Here is a 19,834-nt window from a genome sequence, read left to right on the forward strand (position 1 = left end):
TAAGATGGATTCTTCGATCTTCTTAGGCGTACGATGCTTTTGGGAAACGAGGCCCTGTTCCGTAATTTAATGGCACAATGATATAGCCTAATTTATTTGATGAATTAACTGTCAGATGTTATGCATGTAAGTCTGTTGAAAGTAATGTGCCCATGGAAATTAACAGGCACCGAATATAAATTAATGAAAAACAAAAATGAGTGTTGAATGTAGTTGAATAATTTGAGTGTTTGAGTGGAACAGATGATTCTTAATCATGATACTGCCAGTAAGCTTCTGAAAAGTCCTTTTAATGGTTGATTTATTAGTCCATTTCAGACCTTCACTAAATTTTAAAACTTGCTATTAATGCAAAGGTACACCAGGATGCCTGTCAACCATTCCTGCCTCCTGGCATAAATCCCCTTTCACACTTTATACGATTCTAACCTTGTTACAACCGTTCCTCCAATTTCGCCAGCATTGAAATTGCGCACGTTGACAACCTACCGTCTTAAAATTCATCATCCTGACACCTCGCCATCACCACAGGGCAAGATTAAGAATCCAACCCACGATAATTAAGGGACACCCAGATGCTTAATGTGCCGCTTCAGTGCTATTTTGCGAGGCACTGCGATGACTCGGGCCTTGAGTGCGTCATTTAAATCCCACACGACTGATTGACGCCTTTCAATGATTCAGTGAGTGACCTTGCAACGTGATCATCTAAGAGAAGTTCGGCTGAATGCGCCCCTGCCGTTTGAGTATGAAATATGGTGGTGATGTGGTGCGTTAAGAAAGTGAGGGCAAGTAATGTGGTAATGAGCGGGCCTGTGAGAGCTGGTGCGTTTCCCTCATTAGGAAAATAAGACATCCCTAACATGACGACAGCTGGAAAATGTGGCAATTACAAAACCTTACTTTGGCTCCTGGAAGCAACAAGAACAAACCAATCCCTCGCAGCAATCTGTTCCGTATAATTCGTGTCATGTAAATGAATGGTCTGAACATCCTCTTTTAATTTCAACACCTATCCTCACACTTAGCTCGTTACCAACGCCTGGATTCCCTTATGTCCGTCTTTGGAAGTCCATTTTAAACGTGGGTTAAATAAAATGCACAGACCATGGTCATAAGGCCACAATAATTGATCAATTACTGGCCCACAATGTTTTGAGGATGCTGTTGCCTAAAATTATATTACATTTTAAGCAATACCCGGTTAATGGTCTCCACACTGAGCTATCTGGTGGAATAACATGTCAGCGTTTTCTTGTCTAACAAATGTATAGTAATACTACTACTACTACTACTACTACTACTACTACTAATACTACTAATAATAATAATAATAATAATAATAATAATAATAACAATAGGCTAATATACACTTTGAGTTACCTTGTCTACCTCAGGGGTTTATTTTCCGTGTTTCCTCATAATCTCAAAACAGCTCAGCTTTCTATAAGCGTTAAAATGGACGAGCAAAGGAAAATGCTAAACAGAGTGCGAAACGTCGGAATTTACTGTTGCATATTGTCCTACCAATTTCACGAATTTAGGCCTACAGTATTATGATTATGTTTTGGAATTCACTTTCCCATATTGTAGAACACCCATACATTGGATTACCCAGTCTGTTGTAACAAGTATGCCTAACGCTTGCCTGTTCATTGAAATTCATATAGACCTATGATTTATATCATAAATAATATATGTCCCATGTATATGGCACATTCAATAGGCCTACCGATGAGCCCTTGTTAAGATTATTTGGTGGAAGACGTTTTAAATAGCCAAGTAGTTAGAAAAATATATATTAATTTTTTTAAAAGCTATGACAATTCATTAACGGGCGCCAAGTAGGCTAATTATGTTGATGCAAGTGGAGCATCCATGCACATCCTATATTACTGCCCCATATTAAGTCAGGTTATTTAGTGATAGTGCAAGCAAGCCTGAGACTACAGCATTTCAGCTAAACATAAGCTTTCGTAAACAAATATAGTTGCCTAGAAATGTCTGCTATTGGCTCTGCAATTGAGTTAATGTTGTGCTTGAACTGTCTGCGTATCCTATCCCTACAAACGCTATAAAAGCACAAATAACACTCTGCAAGAATCCAGCCCTGCAGAGGGTTTCTGAATTTTGCATTTTTACTGTGTCAAATTATGCTTTGAATGGACTGTATTGAATTCTGAGATGTAACCTACCTGACTACCTGCAAATGTTTTTTTTTTTTTTTTTTTTTTTTTCTTATCATAGAGAGTATGTACTGTAAGACATGTAGGCTTCTGGCGTGCTCATGTCACGTTGTTTCAAAGCACATAGCAAAGGTCAACTTGGCTTTAACAAGAATTTAATAACGCAGAAATCAGCAACCTATTTTCCAATTAGAGGAGCCCAAACCATCGCGCCCTGAGGCGAGTCTACCCAACAGTCTATTCAGTCCTCCGGGGGATGTTATTATGCGCAAAAATGAAAAGCATTGTAATGCTCATATAAACACTCACGTGATCAGTTACGTCTCGATTCGTTCAGTCTCATTTAGAGTCTATGTCCCAAGTCTTTTTTTTTATTTTTATTTTATTAATTTTATTTTTATTTTATTTTTTGACAAAGAGGGTGCACCTGTGCCTCTAAAACCACAGATTTGCTGACTCTGCTGGGATATTAACGACTTTGGTTTTGTGTTATGTAGTATTTCAGTGTTATGTGTATTTTTTGGGTCTCATGTTTCTCATTTAGATTTAGCTGCGTTTCTTATTTAAAATTCCGTTTGTTCACTTTAGATCACGTTTAAACATTTTCACTCGCTGAGGCTTTTTAATTTATTAGCTTAGTGTTAAGCTTGGGCTATGCATTATACGACTAGCACGAAGTGGGAATGAAATACTACTTTGAGAAGAAATATATAAATATATATAAAAATATTTATATGGTTATTTTTAAGAATGAATAAAGTCCTGTGTTTAGTTAAGTTGTGTTCTTTACAGCGCTTGCCCCAAGGGATGCTGATTACAACGAATGACAAATAGCAAATATTAATATTGGGAGACTTTTACAGGAGCGTATAATTGTTTATATGAAATGTTTCTTTTAATTCACTCACGCTGAGAAGTCTCACGCCTGCTGTCTGTCCGTGGCGGTTCTCCCACAGAACAGCTGTCAGACCGGGAGCAGCTTCGCCATTCCCAGAGCAAATGCATCGAACCATCTATTCTCATGTAGCAGACTGGTCTCGAGAATACTTGAATGCACGCTTATGCAAATGAGTTCAGACGGTCTTATAGAGTTTACAAAGAACTTGTGTTTACCATGTGTATGAAAAGGTAAACTATATAGTATAGGCCAATTTAAAGTGTAAAAAAAAAAAAATCCATTCAACAAACTGCTGTTGTACATGTTGTATCCAATCTAAAATGGAAAATAGATTTAGATCTTTAGAATTAAAAGCCAACTTTGTTCTTTTTTATTTTATTCTATTTTTTAGGTCTTAAAAAATTGACGGAAGTTGTCGCATTTAACGGAATTCACATCAAATGTATCTTTCTTGAATTGCACAATTATGTGAGGCAATTTTTGAACTTGTTTTAAACAGCAGGATAGCCCCCAAAAGGTCACAATAAAATGAATAAAATACGGCCACCTTTCAAGAGAAAGCGTCTGACATTTATTTTTTTATTTTTTTATTTTTATTTTTTTTGTACTTTTTTAATCATTTCTTCTTTATTTCACCTTTTCTTTCCACCTAATAAACTTTATAAGCTTATGTACTAGTATAAGTGTATTTGTACCAAAAAAAAAGACAAAACAAACAATCTGACAATGAACAGTCCTTTTACTGTCACGGTCACAGGGTCGTCTGGTTTAGTTTGGCCTCTAAGTCAGAAATGGTCCATTTTAAATAATACATCTTTTTCTTCGATAAAATCGTCTCTCAGTGTGTTCTGTAGGGAAAAAAAATGCGTCTTGTGAAAGTTCAACGCAGTCCCTCACATCACGTGTGATACATGTGTCTCTCAGTGTCTGTTCATAGTTTTACCGAGGATGCGGTGTGCCCGGTATTGGGTTTAGTGCCGGTTGTCCCCCGGGTCCCAGGCCGTGAATGAGCACTCTGGGGACGAGCGGTCTCTGGAGAGATGGATGCGGTGTGGACGGAGTCCGATACATACTGCTGTACATGGCAGCGGCTGCGGCGGCCGCTGTCGTGCTGTCCACGGTCCCTAACAAACTCGGGTGATAGAAATACGGAGACGGGAACATTCTCTGTAAGGCCGAATAATTTCCAGCTTCAGCCAGCAATTCTAATCCGACAGCCGTCTGCCTCTTCCATTTCGTCCTATAATGAGATCATAATACAATACATGATTAAACTCTTTGCATGGGCCATTGTGGGCCAGAATATTTGGAACGTGTATGGTCGGTTCCGGCACAACACAAATTAAATGAACTTCAGTAAAAAAATAAAAAATAAAAAAAAAAGGCAGGAAGGGTTTGTAAAATGCTATAGGGCCTACCTCATAATATCTATAATAAGTGTTTTCTAATAAATGTTTTTCGTTTAATTTTTTTTATTTATTTATTTATTTATTTATTTATTTATTATTATTATTTTTTTTATTTTTTTTGCACAATTTCCGATGTTTGTATTCTGGCAAATTGTGTTTTCTAATGGATCTATAATTCAAAGTTAAGTGATCTCTTTAAAGCAGTAGATTGTATGACTAACAAATATAAACATATTAAAGTTAAACATTTATTCAGAGGGAAAATAGTTACATCCTTGCCTAACAAATATTTATAAGTTAAAATTAAATGACCTAATTGTTTGACATGACAAAAACTTGAAATATAAATTCAGACAGCAGTACTTCACGGTCCAATATTCTGCTATTTACTTATTTACAAGTATGAAAACACTCGAATTTTGGCAAAGCAAAATATAGATAAAGAAATAAATAGCCTACAACGGTTCGCACAATTGTATTTTTTTTTTTTTTTTTTTTTTTTTTATCAACATAAGGTATATTTTTTAACAAAATGCTTGTACATACAAAATACATAGCGTACACTGATTTAATCTTATATCAAACATCTGATAAGAACAACAAAACATTCTTATTATTATTGTTGTTGTTGCGTTTTATTCGGAGCTTTTGAATATTACTATAATTGAAGCCTTACCGTCGGTTTTGGTACCAGGTCTTGACTTGTGTGTCTGTGAGGTTGAGGGCTGCTGCTAGGTCCATTCGGTCCTGAACACTGAGGTATTTCTGTCGCTCGAAACTGCGCTCCAGCTGGTTGAGCTGATGGTCGGAGAAGGCAGTCCGCGCTTTGCGAGGTTTTTTGGAGCGGGCGGGCGGACTGTCTCTGGAACTGGAAATTTCCCGATCGCCCTCTTCTTTTGTTCCTAAAAAAAAATAGTACAAATATTATATATAAATAAAATATTTAAAATTGTTAAAGGTATTAATTTGTATACTCATTTAGTGAGTTTATTCAAAACGAGCAAACAGAAAATTCTTAATATGTGTTAATTATTATATAAAGGGTTTAATTGGACAACTTTTGATGTCTAAAGGACTGCAATATATGCTACAGAGCGAAGTCTGTAAATCTATTTATGTCTGATCATTTAAATTGAGTTTTTGGAACCTTCAAGTCTATCAGAGTTTTTATTTATTTATTTATTTTAATTATTATTATTATTATTATATATATGTGAGTTATATATATATATATATATATATATATATATATATATATATATATATATATATATATATATAAAATTTGTTTTGTTTTTTTTTTTTTTACAAAATTGAAAAGTAGGTAGAGCAAAAATGTACTTCTTTGTCTCCCAAACGAAATAAATCGCTCACATGTAGACGAAAATATTACGCCAAAACGAGTAGAATCGATATGTCAATCTATCTCTATTTGCAGCACTTTTTTACGGGGCTCAGTGATCCCCCCTCAAGGAAGAACAATAATCTCTCTAATTGACCCACTAGGGAGGATCCCACACCGGGTAAAATTCACCAGCCTTTACATCTGTTATGCAAATATTAGAGAACAACCTCAATGAAAACTACCAATATTGTTTTGATCACTGGTTTTTAATAAAAAAACAAACAAATAAACAAAACCTTAAATTTTGCTTTCTATGTGAATTGCATTTTTAAACTTAAGAATATAGTACCAATGAAATCTCATGCATATAGGCTACTGTTCCACTGATGGATTCACAATGTTTTAGAATCCAGATAAGAAATCTTTACTTTTTGGCCAAAAACGTTTAAATGTTCTAATTGTATTTAATGTAAGACCCACCACATTTGTGAAGCATTCCATAACTCAATACGCCTTTAACTGTACAATGCTTAAGACTCTTGTTTGAACTCATATTCTTAGATATGTATTGTTAAACTACACAGAAAATTATTTAAAGCCGTGTTAATTGTATTTATTAGTTTTATTTTCGATTTATTTATGTGGTTACTGTATATTACAATGCTTAAAGAATATCGTAATAAAATTAAACAATCCGTAGCCCTATATATTATGTGAGTTATTTTTGGTGTAACTCAAATCAATTATATTGACATGGACACTGTAATGTAAAGTTAAACCCTATTTATTTATTGTATTGATTTGCATAAAAACAAACTCTTACCGTTACACTTCAAGTCGCTCTGCATGTCATCTCTTTTGTCCAGTTTGCTTCTGTTTTCATCTTGCTCTAGTTTGGGCCTGAGGCCGTCCAGGGAGGTTCCGCTCTCTGATTTGGGGCTGTGGTGCGGAGATGGTACGCTGGTGCTGTAAGGAGCGCACGCTGCCAGCGGTTTACTGTCGCCCAAAATGTCTTTGATTAGAAAGGAGGATGTGGCAGTCCTAGGGGCACAGCCGGCCTGCCCGAGCGGATGAGGCTGGGGTGAACGCTGCAAACTCTGAGCCTGACTGTGATGATGATGGTGATGGTGATGCTGAAGGCTATCTTGGACCAGATGCGGTTCGGGATGCTCCATCGTGACTGAGATCGGGGATGAGGGGGCTGTTCCCACAGTGTCTATCTCCGAACATGGTGATGGGGTCGCCTGGCTCCTGAAATCCGCTGTTCTGTCACCGAGACGAAAATCTCCGTTCATCAGTACTGAGCTGCCAGAATTGGTTGTGGACAAAATAGTGTCTATTCCGAAACTAGACCCACTGGATCCTTCCATAGTATAAGAAAAGAATGAGTGCTTAAGTCGTCTTCATAACAACTTTCCTGTACAATGTTTCAAAAGAAAAAAAGAAAATAAAAATCAGCACTTAAACGGAATAAATTACGAACAAACCGACGGAACTTCAAGGTTAACGCAATTAAAAACCACGAAAAAGTATCAAATAAGCATATCTAAAGCGCAAATAAAAAATCCTTGCACTTAAGCAAAGAGAAAGAGAAATGTAGCCTGCGCTCCAAGATGTTGTTACATTCAAGTAGAAATATGGAAAGCAAGTGGATCTGTGTAGTCCACGTCCTTTTGTTATGGTTACTGAACTTTCTTTCAAAGTTGAGGTGTGGAAAGATTGGGATGCTCTAACTCCTCGACATCACGCTCCCTTTTGCCACTAATCGTTGTAGTGTTGCTCTACAATGACTTCCTACATTGACGTCATATTTTCTCCTTTATTATAACACACTCCTCGTGTCCCCCATCTCTCCTCTCATTGGCTACATGGTCAGGCGTTTGTCCAATCAGCGATTTGTACTTCATCATTACACTTTAGAGCCTCTCATTGATTTCTCAATGCTCTTTTGAAACCTTTCCTCCGCTATATTGTCTCAGACCACATCTTTATTAGACTTTCAATACGCATGTTTAAACATTTACGGTAACGCTATACATCACAGTGCCCATGTAATAGATATTAGATGTTACTAAAATTAATTACTACGGTAGCTAACACCGTGTAATTGGTATAGGCACAACAAAATATTTAATATTACAATTAATATTACCTAGTGCTTACAAATGCAATTCTGTTACATTTTAATGCAATGTAAATTATAGGCTATTATACAGGTATTATTGTCATCTACTGCAAATGGAAAAATGGTTTAATAATTCAGTGTTGAACTTTAGTTAAGCATTGCATTGTTGGTTTGTTTGGAATTTATTCATTGAATTAGCCTAGACTACATTGTGTTTTCAGTTGATAATTATTTCTCCGAAAGAAAACCTCACAAAAATAATCGCTGTTGGCAAATTCAAATTGTGTCATTTATTCTTTTAAGAGCTGCGAGTGCTGGAGAATCAAGCCCGTTGAGCTGATAGTCATTGTGTGTGTCAGGGCCTTTGAGTGAAAGCACTGATTCTAAATAGCTCAAGGGAATGAAATGATGGCGAATATTGTACATGACACATGCCCGACTCCTATCTTGCCTGCTTTTTTTTTTTTTTTTTTGTTTTTGTTTTTGTTTTTTTTCTAAAAAAAAAAAAAAAAAAAGCCAAAAAAAAAAAAAAAAAAAAAAAAAAACCTGTGCCGATCAGCTTCAGTTCATTTTATATGTTCATACAACGAGAAGACAAAAGACATTAAATTGGGATATTTCAGACTGTGGAACAGAAATTAACCAAAGGACATCCTAAAGAATACAAAACGTAAGCTTTTTAAGTATTCGCCTCTCTTATAAGGAACATTAAGATATAAGTAAATGACTGTCATGATGTTAGACATTTGACGCTTAATTCTTAATTTCGAATTACAGCTCCAAATGTTTTTTTGTGAACACGTTATCCCGAGATGACGATGCGATATATCTGGAGGTATAGGCTATCTAATGTCTCATGTGTTCTTCGGCAGACGGACTCAGAGCTGGTTGTATCAGGCTGCTCTTGCGTTCTCTAGGTTTGTTACGGTCGTGTTTCCCGTGGATCTCCCCACTGAACTCACAAACCTGTTCACAACCTCATCCTATATTGGAACGAACCGAGATTCCTTAGCCTATTTAATTAACTAACCGACGTGGGAGTCATCATTATATGTTTGTTCACCGAATCGCTTCAATTTTCTCACAAGAAATAATAAGAAGAAAAATGTATTAGTTAAAACTTAAATATGCCTACATTTTACATTGACATCTGGAAACAGTATATATATATATATATATATATATATATATATATATATATATATATATATAGCCTATTTACACATTTTGTAATTGTTTTTATAGCCTATATGTTTTAGGCAACACTTAAGAACATAAGGAATTTAATGTTATATTTGTATTATTTGTTAATAATTCATTAATAGGCTGTATAGTATTTGTTATATTTTTATTATTTATTTATTAAGTTTTTTTTTTTTTTACTTGAAAAAAAAAACTTTGTAAACTCTCGAATTGCTCCCTGTTTAATAATTCATAATGATTATACTGGAGATTGTCTTTTTAAATTGCGCTTCATGAATTTCGGAAGAATGTAAGAATGCTAATTATGTTTATTTTATTTATTTTTTCTGTCTGACGTAGGCTAGTTTGTTGTTTCTCGCTGCGACCTAATTGCTGACATGTTACACTTAGGCTAATATAAAATATGTGGTTTTAAGTTACTGTAAATTTGGCAACAAAAAAAATTTGTACTCAGCTTAACATTGAAAATATAATACTAAACAAAGGCTATATCATGATTCATGTAGCCTCTGTTTAAGTTAATTTGAATTATGCAAATATTGTGATTGATTTGTAATTCTTCTAGTGTCTGAAATCTGTACTGCTGTGATTACGAAGTGGAGTCGGTTCTCATGAACTGAAGTCGTGGTAAATTAATATCTGCTTGTAATATCCTTGTAGTAGAACACGAACACGCTACAAATGATTTTTTACACACCTATGTACACTAGGCGGCGGCAAAGCTAACTCTAAATCCCTGTCAATAATCGCTTGAAGATTGCTGGTTAATGCAGGGCAAAGCCACTCTACTTACACACACCTATATCAAGTTTTACATCCAAATTCAACACATTTTGTCTTACCATGAGCTTGAATATTCGTAGTGGTCTAATAACAAAACATTCAGCCTGCACCCTGGAAGGCTACATGTTGTAGCCTCCTCAATTTACATTTCTGAATTTAGTCAACGTCTAGCCTAACAATTTTATGGTCACTTCCAAAGGCATTATATAGGCGACATACAGACAATTCCTTTTAAAAAATCTTACATTTCTCTAAGTATAATTATTTAGTCGGTTATGCCTATTTGAAGTCCTAGCCTACTACTTGCCCTTTTAAACATATATTCAAATTAACAATTAATTGAGTTAGAGGACTGAAATATGTTTTGCCCCAAGATATGTGAAAACGATCTATTGGCAATGTATGTCGTTCTGATGAAGAAAATCAAAGCGATGGTTGAACACGCCAGTCTGTCTCATGAGACTACAGCAGCATGTTCATTAAGAGTTCACTAATTGCAGCAGCTCATTGAGCCTCAATCAATCGCTTTATTAGGTTTAAGGGCGCCGCTGGAACAAATTGAACACAACCAGTCAGGGTATCATCTGATCAGCCGAGGCTGAAATTGTAGTTTGCACTGTATTGATTCCCCTCGAGGCTCTCTGTTGAAACTGTCACCTCGCGAATGCTAAAGGCCTCGCGCTGTTTGCAGACACACACACACAAACACATGTTGGTGCAGCTATTATTATGAGGACTCACCATAGACATAATGATTTTTATACTGTACAAACTATAGATTCTATCCCCTAACCCTACCCCTAAACCTACCCCTCACAAAAAACTTTCTGCATTTTTACATTTTCAATAAAACATCATTTAGTATGTTTTTTAAGCGATTTAAATTATGGGGACACTAGAAATGTCCTCATAAACCACATTTATAGCATAATACCCTTGTAATTACCAGTTTATAACCTAAAAAAAAGTCCACGTAAACCACTTAAACCTGCACCCCCCCCCCCCCCCCCCCCCCACACACACACACACACACACGCGGGTCTCCTCACATCTGTCACACATGTCTGTAGATTGGTTTATCAGTAAACCAATCTACAGATATTTTTCGTGCAATACCTTCTCAACCATTTATGAAACGCACGAAAAGCAGAATAGCCTGTGATATTTTACAACCCCCACAGATAAGAAATACATCATCAAAATAAATAAAACATGTTTTGTGGCTGAATTCAGGATAATTAATTAACTGGTGGTGCATTAACAAAAAAACAGAATGCTCATTTTCTCATTAGTCCAAGAGAAGGTTTATGTAACCTAATTATTGCTAAATTTTGAGGCACTGAATCAAATGTCCCTGATGTCTCTGTCAGACCTAGATTAACTTTGTCTTGATATTAATTCATTGTTTATACCAGTTGAAGAGTATAAAGAACTAATGCACTTTTCTTTTTACCATGTCTGTGTCAAAAAGCCTGCTCCTTCCTATTCTTTTAGTAGTAGCTGATAATATTTCACAAGGTGTTTTTTCGACCTGTAAGCCTAAAAATGATGACATTAAGGATGTCCATTTGAATGAAAGACTTCAACCAAAACTATCAAAATGTTGAACTTTCCACATCTATTATTCATATGCATCCTCAAAAGTTAATGATATTAAAGACAAATGTGCTTGATTTCCAGATATTTGTCTTACAGACAGGCTAGATCTACGGAAATGGGCCCAATGACAATAGTGGGGGTTTACAATCACAATCAGCAAATATTTTGTATCACCTTTAAATCACTTTGAGCAATGTACTGTAAATAAAAAGGGTTGTTATGAAGCATATGTGGCTATTATTACTTATTAATAAATAAACAGGCCAAAAGCAGTCTTCACAATTATGTTAGTGTTACCATAAGAACAAAATACCATCTCAATTGTATTTGCATTCAACAATAAGCTTTTTTAGTGGCACATAATAAACACAGCTGTACTGTATTGACCACACACAAATATATTGTCAACCCCCTTCTGTTGCCATAAAATTATTAACACATGGGTTATGTGTTGTGTAATAAAAATTTGTATTTCAGTGGACGTGTCATTATACTATTAGTAAAGCAGGTTGTAAAGGATGCATTTAACAGCCAGTGCAAATGAGAAACGACAGCATTGGACAGAACACCCAGTGTTAAGCAAAAAATAGATTTTTAATCAAGAGAATCATGGGTCTGACAGAAGACAAATTAGCTGTCTTTCACCAAACATGTGTAGCATCTCTATTTGAGCGGACAGGAAAAGGCTAACATAAAATTTTTATGAGAGTCAAAATTCAACAGGAAATATAATTTTAGAAGCTCTTGTATGGCAGTAGATGCTCTCTGTGAGCTCTGACATTTACAGCAGTGGCTTTCAAGATCTCAATATTACAGGTTTTACTAGATCTTAACAGTATTTTTTCCCTTCCTTTCAAGTGTGCCTTAATTTACATTGTAATAAAGCATGTGACATTCAAGTTTAATTTGAAGTGCAGCTAGTATTAATCCAAAGGCAAACAAGGGGTGGAAATAATAGGCTAAGCCTGGGAGAAGGACAAGGAGTTGTGGCCTAGATGAACATCAGTTACAGTTTTAATTCAACACCCAAATCAAATGTTAAAATATGATCGCAAGCAAGAGAGGGAGAAAGCATGTGCCCGTGAGCATCTGCGACGTCCATGTCTCGTTGTATTTGCGTAAAGCAGCAATCCATCCAAGAGCTACAGTCTAAATTTTAGTAATCGACGATGGCACATGCATCACACGATTGCCATCCTTACATTACATCTCTTTGTTAGTTTTCTGGTCTTTTCTATAGTGCGTGCTCAAGGAAAGCACATTGATTTGTGCGCTCCGGCCACAGACTGACCCTGACAACGTTGTTCTAGCAGTCAGAAGGGTCTTTACAATCACTTAATTACCAGAGCTGTCAATCAGGGCGGTCCGCGGCTGCTCCGACTGTGTCCGCGAGCAGCATTCCTGCGCGCGGCTGAGCGCGTGATTGATCTATGCTGATGGCATCGAGCCGCCGCATGACGTGTGATTCTATAGCGCACGCTTCACGAAGGTAATCGGGGGATCAGGAGGGGTCAATGCCATTTCCTATTACCTGAAGTCTCAAAACGCAAAAAATCATGAGGAAATAAGACAGAAGAGGGGGAGAACGAGGGGAAGAGGGTGTGAACACTGAACATTGCTCAAGGGGCGACCGAGCAATTGAGCAAGACGCGAAAATGATTTCCTTTCAAAGCAACAAAAGGCAGATTGAGATTGTCCAGCATTGGTTTAGTCAGATTTAAAACCAATCGCACTTTATTACTGTGATATGCATCAACACTGACAGAATGTTTGGAGGCTAAATCAGGGATAGGCCTATCTGTGTGTTTGCTGGAGGTCTGCTGTCATCCAAATTTAGTTCGGCACCTATGGCAGACTCAGGCAAACCATCTTATCTCCGGAGGTCTCGCAAAACAAAACAATATAATTTTCAAATATTTTTTATTCATTATTCATCAAATTAATAGTTTCATTAAGTAACTTAATTCAGAAGTGTGTAGCCTACTGTTATCGGTGTAACTGGCTTACTTAAGAAAAGACAGCTGAAATTAATATAGAATATAAGAATTAACAGGTCTGTTAATTAGTTATCCGCGTTTTTGTAATAATGAAGGCCGCGGATTGAGCTGCATATTGTTTGCCACCCCCTTTAAAACATACAACGCAATATGCGCATTTTAAATATTAGTTTAATAGTTGAATGTTTTTATGTAGTCTATGATCAAATGCGGAAAACCGATACATTTTTGACCAATAAAGATTAATAATAACAACAATTAAATAATAATACAGTTAATAAATAGCCTACTATTTATGATGTTTGATTTTAGTTTATTACATTATAAAGCAACATGGCTTTTAAAATAATTTAACCATGTTTTTTCCACTAATTGAACACAAGGAAGAATGGTATTTAATTTGTAATTTAATAAATATAATTTATATGCACTAATGCAGTAATTAAAAAAGCAATATTTACCTAAATATATTTGTATAAAACGTTTTTTTTTTTTTTTTATTTTTGTAAAAAAATTTTTTTTTAATGAACATGGTATGCAAAAACTGCAACTTCACTCATTTATATTTTGGGACCCAGTTGGTATTATTATTATTATTATAACCCAACAATTATTTATTGTTGTCCAGATAAGTTTATCCTTATAATATGATACTAAATTACTATTAGAATTTTGAGGATGTGTTTTATGCAACATAATTATAATTATGTTGTATTTACTTCCTACAACTGGGGCTTTTATTTTGACGGCTGATGCACAGCTGAGTGCACTGCTGTGTCAGGTATATAGGCTGTCTCGTTTGGAAGGATGCATCCTCCGGAGGTCGCGTTTGTCGGCCGCATACGTCATCGAGGCTGTCTCGTTTCATTTTTTTTTTTTTTAATTATTTTTTTTTTAAAATTATTTATACATTTATTAACAACTGTATAAATGTAAGAGCATATACATAAAAGGCGTTGACAATAGACAAAAATAAGAAAAAGAAAGACCTCGATGACCTATGCGGCCGACAAATGCGACCTCCGGAGGACGCAGCCTTCCATACGAGACACAGAATAGACCCTTTTCACAGACTGTGATGACGCGTTTCCGCCTTATTTAGCAGCGTAAATCTAGCAAACTTTTTAATGTGATTTTTTATTTTTTTATTTTTTTGTATTATTATTTTTTTTTTAAATATTGAGTGTAAGTTTATAACATTATGCTTTGTGTTAAATAACCCTGGAATTAGTTTAAAAAATATATATAATTATTTCCACAGCTGTGAGGGGGTTTCCATGACAGCTCCTGAGAGATCTTACTATCTTAATCCACCGATCTGTATTTTTTTATTTTTTATTATTATTATTTTTTTTTTTTTCTGGAAAGTCATTCAAATGTAATAGTGGACTTTTTCTTTTGCTCTTGGAGCAAATGGGTAAGTGAAAATAATATTTGCTATGATCCCCCATTCACTCCCATTCACCGCTGTCGAAGTTTACCCTGCAAATATTTAATTCTGCATTCCAAAACCTGCAGTGAGAAAAAGGTCTATTGTTCACCATGTTCCTCATTACAAAATCTGAAGAAACACTGTCACCTCCTCTCTTTCTGTGATACTGTGTCACGTTTTTAGAGTTGTATAATCACTTTAAGCAGTTTCAGATATTTGGAATTGCGCAAATGGATGCACCTGCAGCACTTTGCCTTCACAACGCATGTGAACTGCTCCGAAATGGCTGAAAACAGCGTATCCGTGCATGAACACGTCAACGCGAAAACCGTCACCCCTTGAGTGTTTAGCACAGCTTTCCGACCGGGGGGCCCCCTGACTTTCGGGGCCCCACACATTTGCATGGTTTGTATGGTGGTTAACACCACTACTGATTACATATTAATAATAAATCATTAAAGGCAATTACTATTAGGCCTAGTTGCGAAATAATACATTTTATCTTTATGTCGCATCATATGGATTTGGCAAAAAAAGTAAAATAATTAAAATTGGCATAATTCCTCATTCTTCCTCTTTCTGAGAGAGTCATAAATTGTGATCCTGCCCTAGAGCAGCTTAGCGACATTTGGCAGGAAGAAAGAGGATGACGATCACCTGTCAAGAACATTTATATTCATTATAACCCATCGCAAAGTGTTTGTCGGCCTGTTCACTCATGGGTGCGCACTGTGTTCAAGAGGAAACACGAAAAAAACCCAAGACAACACAATGTAAATCGAGAATCAAGCAGATAAACACTGTGCATATGGCTGCTGCACCTGAAGGGAGCAGAACGAACGTCAGTAACGAACCCCGGCAAAAACCCTGGCATGAGTAATGAGAGATAACACTGCATTTTGCAACACAGAAAATAAAGCTGAAATCATCAATGAGCGAGAGCAGGGGTGAAAAAAGAGTGGGGAAAGCAAAGCAATGATTAAATGATCAAAAGCTGGTGGAGTGAGTCTCCATGTCACTGCCTAGCACTCATCTACCTACATGTGAAAGTTAGGTTTTAAGCACAGTGTAATTATAGCTGGGAATGTCAGTTTGACATTAATGCAGCCAGCAGAAATTCCCTAATTGGCCTCAGAGGAGAAAGTGAACCAGAAAATATATTAACATTAAAAAAAAAAAAAAGAAAAAAAAAACATATTTTGCCTAATCCTTTCACTTTCCAACAATATTTGAAGACCAAAATGCCCCAGGCATGAGAATTTAAATGAGCAATTTTGTTTTTGAAGGAAACGGCCAATGAGACAGAAAATACACTAAAGGGAAATCATTAGTGTATGAGAGCTCCTGACAGGCCTGCCTGGCTGACTGGCTGGCCTGTCACTGGGAGTCTGTGTTCTTTAGCTTCATGCTATGAGCTAAGCAGATAACATGAAAAGACATATAAACGTGCAGCCAGAAGTCAAAGCCTGTTATCTGAAAATTCAAATGTAGTGGTGAGGAGGAGAATGAGGAGGAAGTGTTGGGGTGGGTGCAGGCCTAGTTCTCGCCAATGAAAAAAAAAAAGAATCAGAAGTTGTAAAAGGCTCTGGTATGGAATATCAACTTACAGTGGCTGTTGGAAATATGTCCAAACATTGTTCATATACCGCTGAAATACTGGAAAGGTGGAGAGAGTTGCAAAATGTTTAAAGTTGGAGGTGGTGGTTCTGTCACAGGAGAGTGGGCAGATGTGATATGACCATATCAGGAAAACACAGCAAAGTGCAGTCAGGAGATGTTAGGCTAGTCTCCTGGTGATGGAGCAGCTGAGGCTGACATGGCCCCAGGCTTGCAACTGCAGGGCACTCACTCGCCCGCACTGCACTGCCTTTTTGAAACAAAACACAGAGCTGCGACCAGAGGAAGCCAACATGGCACTGACCACAAAGGCTAGACATTTTACCTCCAGCAAGAAAAAAGAAGGGATGAAAAGATGGTGTGGACTGAGTAAGCGCATAGATGAAGGAAAGTGAGAATATCAACAGATCTCAGACTATGTGACACTTATGTGACAACAAAAAGAAGATTTTATATTTCTATCCACTCTGAGTGTCTAACATGGCTAGCAATGGCCATATATTTCACAGTTACCTTAGAAGCATGTTTATTTGTGTGTGTATGTGTGTGTGTGTGTGTATTGGTTTTTGTGGTTTACAAGGACATTTTTTAGGTTACACCCTAGTAATTACGAGGGTATTATGTTATAAATGTGGTTTATGAAGACACACCTATTGTCCTCGTAATTCAAACGGCTTAAAAAACATAATAAACAATGTTTTTTTGAAAATGTAAACATGCCAAAAGGTTTCTATGAGGGTTAGGTATATGGGTAAGGTTAGAATATATAGTTTGTACAGTATAAAAACCATTATGTCTTTGGAGAGTCCTCATAATGATAGGAGTACCAACGTGTGTGTGTGTGCATGTGTGTGCTATTTTTCTTTTGCAGACCTTTTTTTTTCTTTTCCTTTTTACCTTTTTTGGCCTTTCTAACATTAGTTGCTTTTCAGGGTTGGGCATGGTATTTGATGTCTTACTGCACTAAATAAAATGAGCATGGCAATTAGTCAGTGGCTTTGATAAACATTTGGCATAAAACAGTTGGGCTCTTGTCTCTGACACCTAGAGCCCAGGGCGAAAGATTGCGACAAAGAAGGATTTTCACTGGCAATTTCAGAAATTCTACCCACCCTGTCAGCCGAGCTGTCACTCACTCTGACATAAGGATGGTGGATATCAAAGGAATACAGGACTTTTCATCTCAAAAAAGCCGTATGATAGATGTTCAGACAAATTTCAACCAAAAAAAGTGCATGTAAATAACAGTCAACAAGTTACTCAAATTAACACACACAATATGCTCCCATATATGTTTTATTTGCTATGTAATTAGTGTAATGTGTAATAATCATTCATGCAAGTAGTCACTTGAATTTGGTTTAATTATTTTTGTAATTTGTTTTTTGGGGGTCAATAAAAAACAAAAACAAAAACAAAAAAAACAATCAAAAATGCCTTCTGATGATGAATTATCATTCCTTTTACATTATTAAACCTTTCCTGAAGAGAAACTTAGAGGCCTAGCCATTGGTATGCTACTATATCATAAAAGTCCACCATGATCACACAGGAAGTCAGCATAGAGGAAGTTAAAAGGCTTGAATTACAAACTATATTGTGCCAAAATGTACAATCGTAACATTTATTCACAAGTATCAACCAGCTTTAGGTAATTTAGTTATCAATAAGTTATGGATATATGGACATATGTATTATGGTACAAATGATTTATTGTCAAGAAATAATTTGACCTCTACTATAATTATTCAAAAGGAGCAATGACAAGTAATTAGGTATTTGCTAATTTCAGAAACAGCATGTTGGCTGTACGCTCACTTAACACTTTATAAGGAACACTAAAGTGTCCGACGTTGTCTTCTGCTGTTGTAGCCCATCCGCCTCAAAGTTCAACGTGTTGTGCATTCTGAGATGCTATTCTGCTCACTACAGTTGCAATTACATGTACAGAGTGGTTATCCGAGTTACCAAAGCCTTTCTGTCAGCTCAAACCAGTCTGGCCATTCTCCGTTGACCTCTCTCATGAACAAGACATTTCCGTCCACAGAATAGCCACTCACTGGATGTTTTTTTTTTATTTTATTTTATTTTTATTTTTTTGGCACCATTCTGAGTAAATTCTAGAGGCTGTTGTGCAGTGTTGTATAAAGTATCCATTTGTCATACTTGAGTAAAAGTTAAGATACCTTTATGGAAATTGAAAAGTAAAAGTTAAAGTAGCTCATGAGAAAATGACAAATAAAATTATTAAAGTAACTGATAATAAATTTACTTAAGTATCGAAAGTAAATTGCATAAATTATGGAACAGTTTATCAAACCCATGGCAACTTATTTGATTGGTGGTGCTCATCATTTACTCACCCTCATGCCATCCCAGATGTGTATGACTTTCTTGCATCTGCAGAACACAAAGATTTTTAGAATAATATCTCAGCTCTATAGGTCAGTTCAATGCAAGTGAAAGGTGGCCAGACATTTCAAGCTACAAAAAGCACATTAAGGAAGCATAAAGTTATCCATCTGAATCAGCAATTCAGTTGGTTTTGGGAGAGAACAAACCAAATTGTAACTCATTTTCATTGTATATCTTGCATTGCAATCTCTAGGCACGATCATGATTTCAAGCTTGATTTCACTTTCTAGTGCTTGACACATGCGCAGAGCCCTAAATGGTGCTATATTAAGTGTAATCGAGCTTGAAATCCTGATTGCCAAGGAGACTGCCAATGTCAAGATTTATAGTAAACAAAAAGGAGTTATATTTTGGTCTGTTCTCACCCAAAACCAATTGGATCTGCTCAAAAGACATTGGTGAAACCACTGGGGTCTTATGGATTACTCTTATGCTGCATTTATGTGCTTTTTGGAGCTTCAAAGGTCTGGCCACCATTCGCTTACATTGAATTGACCTAAATAACAGCGATATTCTTCTGAAAATCTTTTTTTGTTTGTGTTCTGCAGAAAAAAAATTAAAGTCATGCATATCTTGGATCGAATGAGGGTGAGAACATTAGGAGATAATTTTCATTTTTAAATTAACTATCCCTTTAATGGCGGTTTCAAGTCACATCAGAAAGATCATACTTATGGGATGAGTGTAAATAAACTCCACAGTCCATAAAAATTGGAATATTGAAGGAGGGAGTTGAGTCATATTAGTGACCAGAACAGAGACTTGTGAGGGTGGGCTCTTTTCATTTGGGCCAATAAGCAACCACCCAGCAACCACCCAGAACAC

General features: G+C 36.2%; 1 protein-coding gene across 1 annotated transcript; it reads right to left on the reverse strand.

The window, feature by feature from the left end:
- Positions 1-3,686: 3,686 nt before the first annotated feature.
- On the reverse strand, positions 3,687-7,569 carry LOC127446523 (barH-like 2 homeobox protein). Its single transcript, XM_051707509.1, has 3 exons — positions 6,662-7,569; positions 5,170-5,395; positions 3,687-4,324 (listed from the first exon to the last, which is right to left on the reverse strand). Exons 1-3 carry the CDS (start codon positions 7,206-7,208, stop codon positions 4,024-4,026), a joined length of 1,074 nt encoding a protein of 357 aa, XP_051563469.1. The 5' UTR covers positions 7,209-7,569; the 3' UTR covers positions 3,687-4,023.
- Between the last annotated feature and the right edge of the window lie 12,265 nt (positions 7,570-19,834).

Source organism: Myxocyprinus asiaticus, chromosome 9 (genome assembly GCF_019703515.2).
Source record: "Myxocyprinus asiaticus isolate MX2 ecotype Aquarium Trade chromosome 9, UBuf_Myxa_2, whole genome shotgun sequence".
In the NCBI taxonomy this organism is placed as follows: domain Eukaryota; kingdom Metazoa; phylum Chordata; class Actinopteri; order Cypriniformes; family Catostomidae; genus Myxocyprinus; species Myxocyprinus asiaticus.

Coding starts and splice junctions, on each gene's coding strand:
- LOC127446523 (XM_051707509.1), bottom strand. CDS start 7,208: ATGGAAGGATCCAGTGGGTCTAGTTTCGGAATAGACACTATTTTGTCC. Junction 5,396..6,661: donor GAGCGACTTGAAGTGTAACG/GTAAGAGTTTGT, acceptor ATTTTTTTTTAG/GAACAAAAGAAGAGGGCGAT. Junction 4,325..5,169: donor ACCTGGTACCAAAACCGACG/GTAAGGCTTCAA, acceptor ATCTCATTATAG/GACGAAATGGAAGAGGCAGA.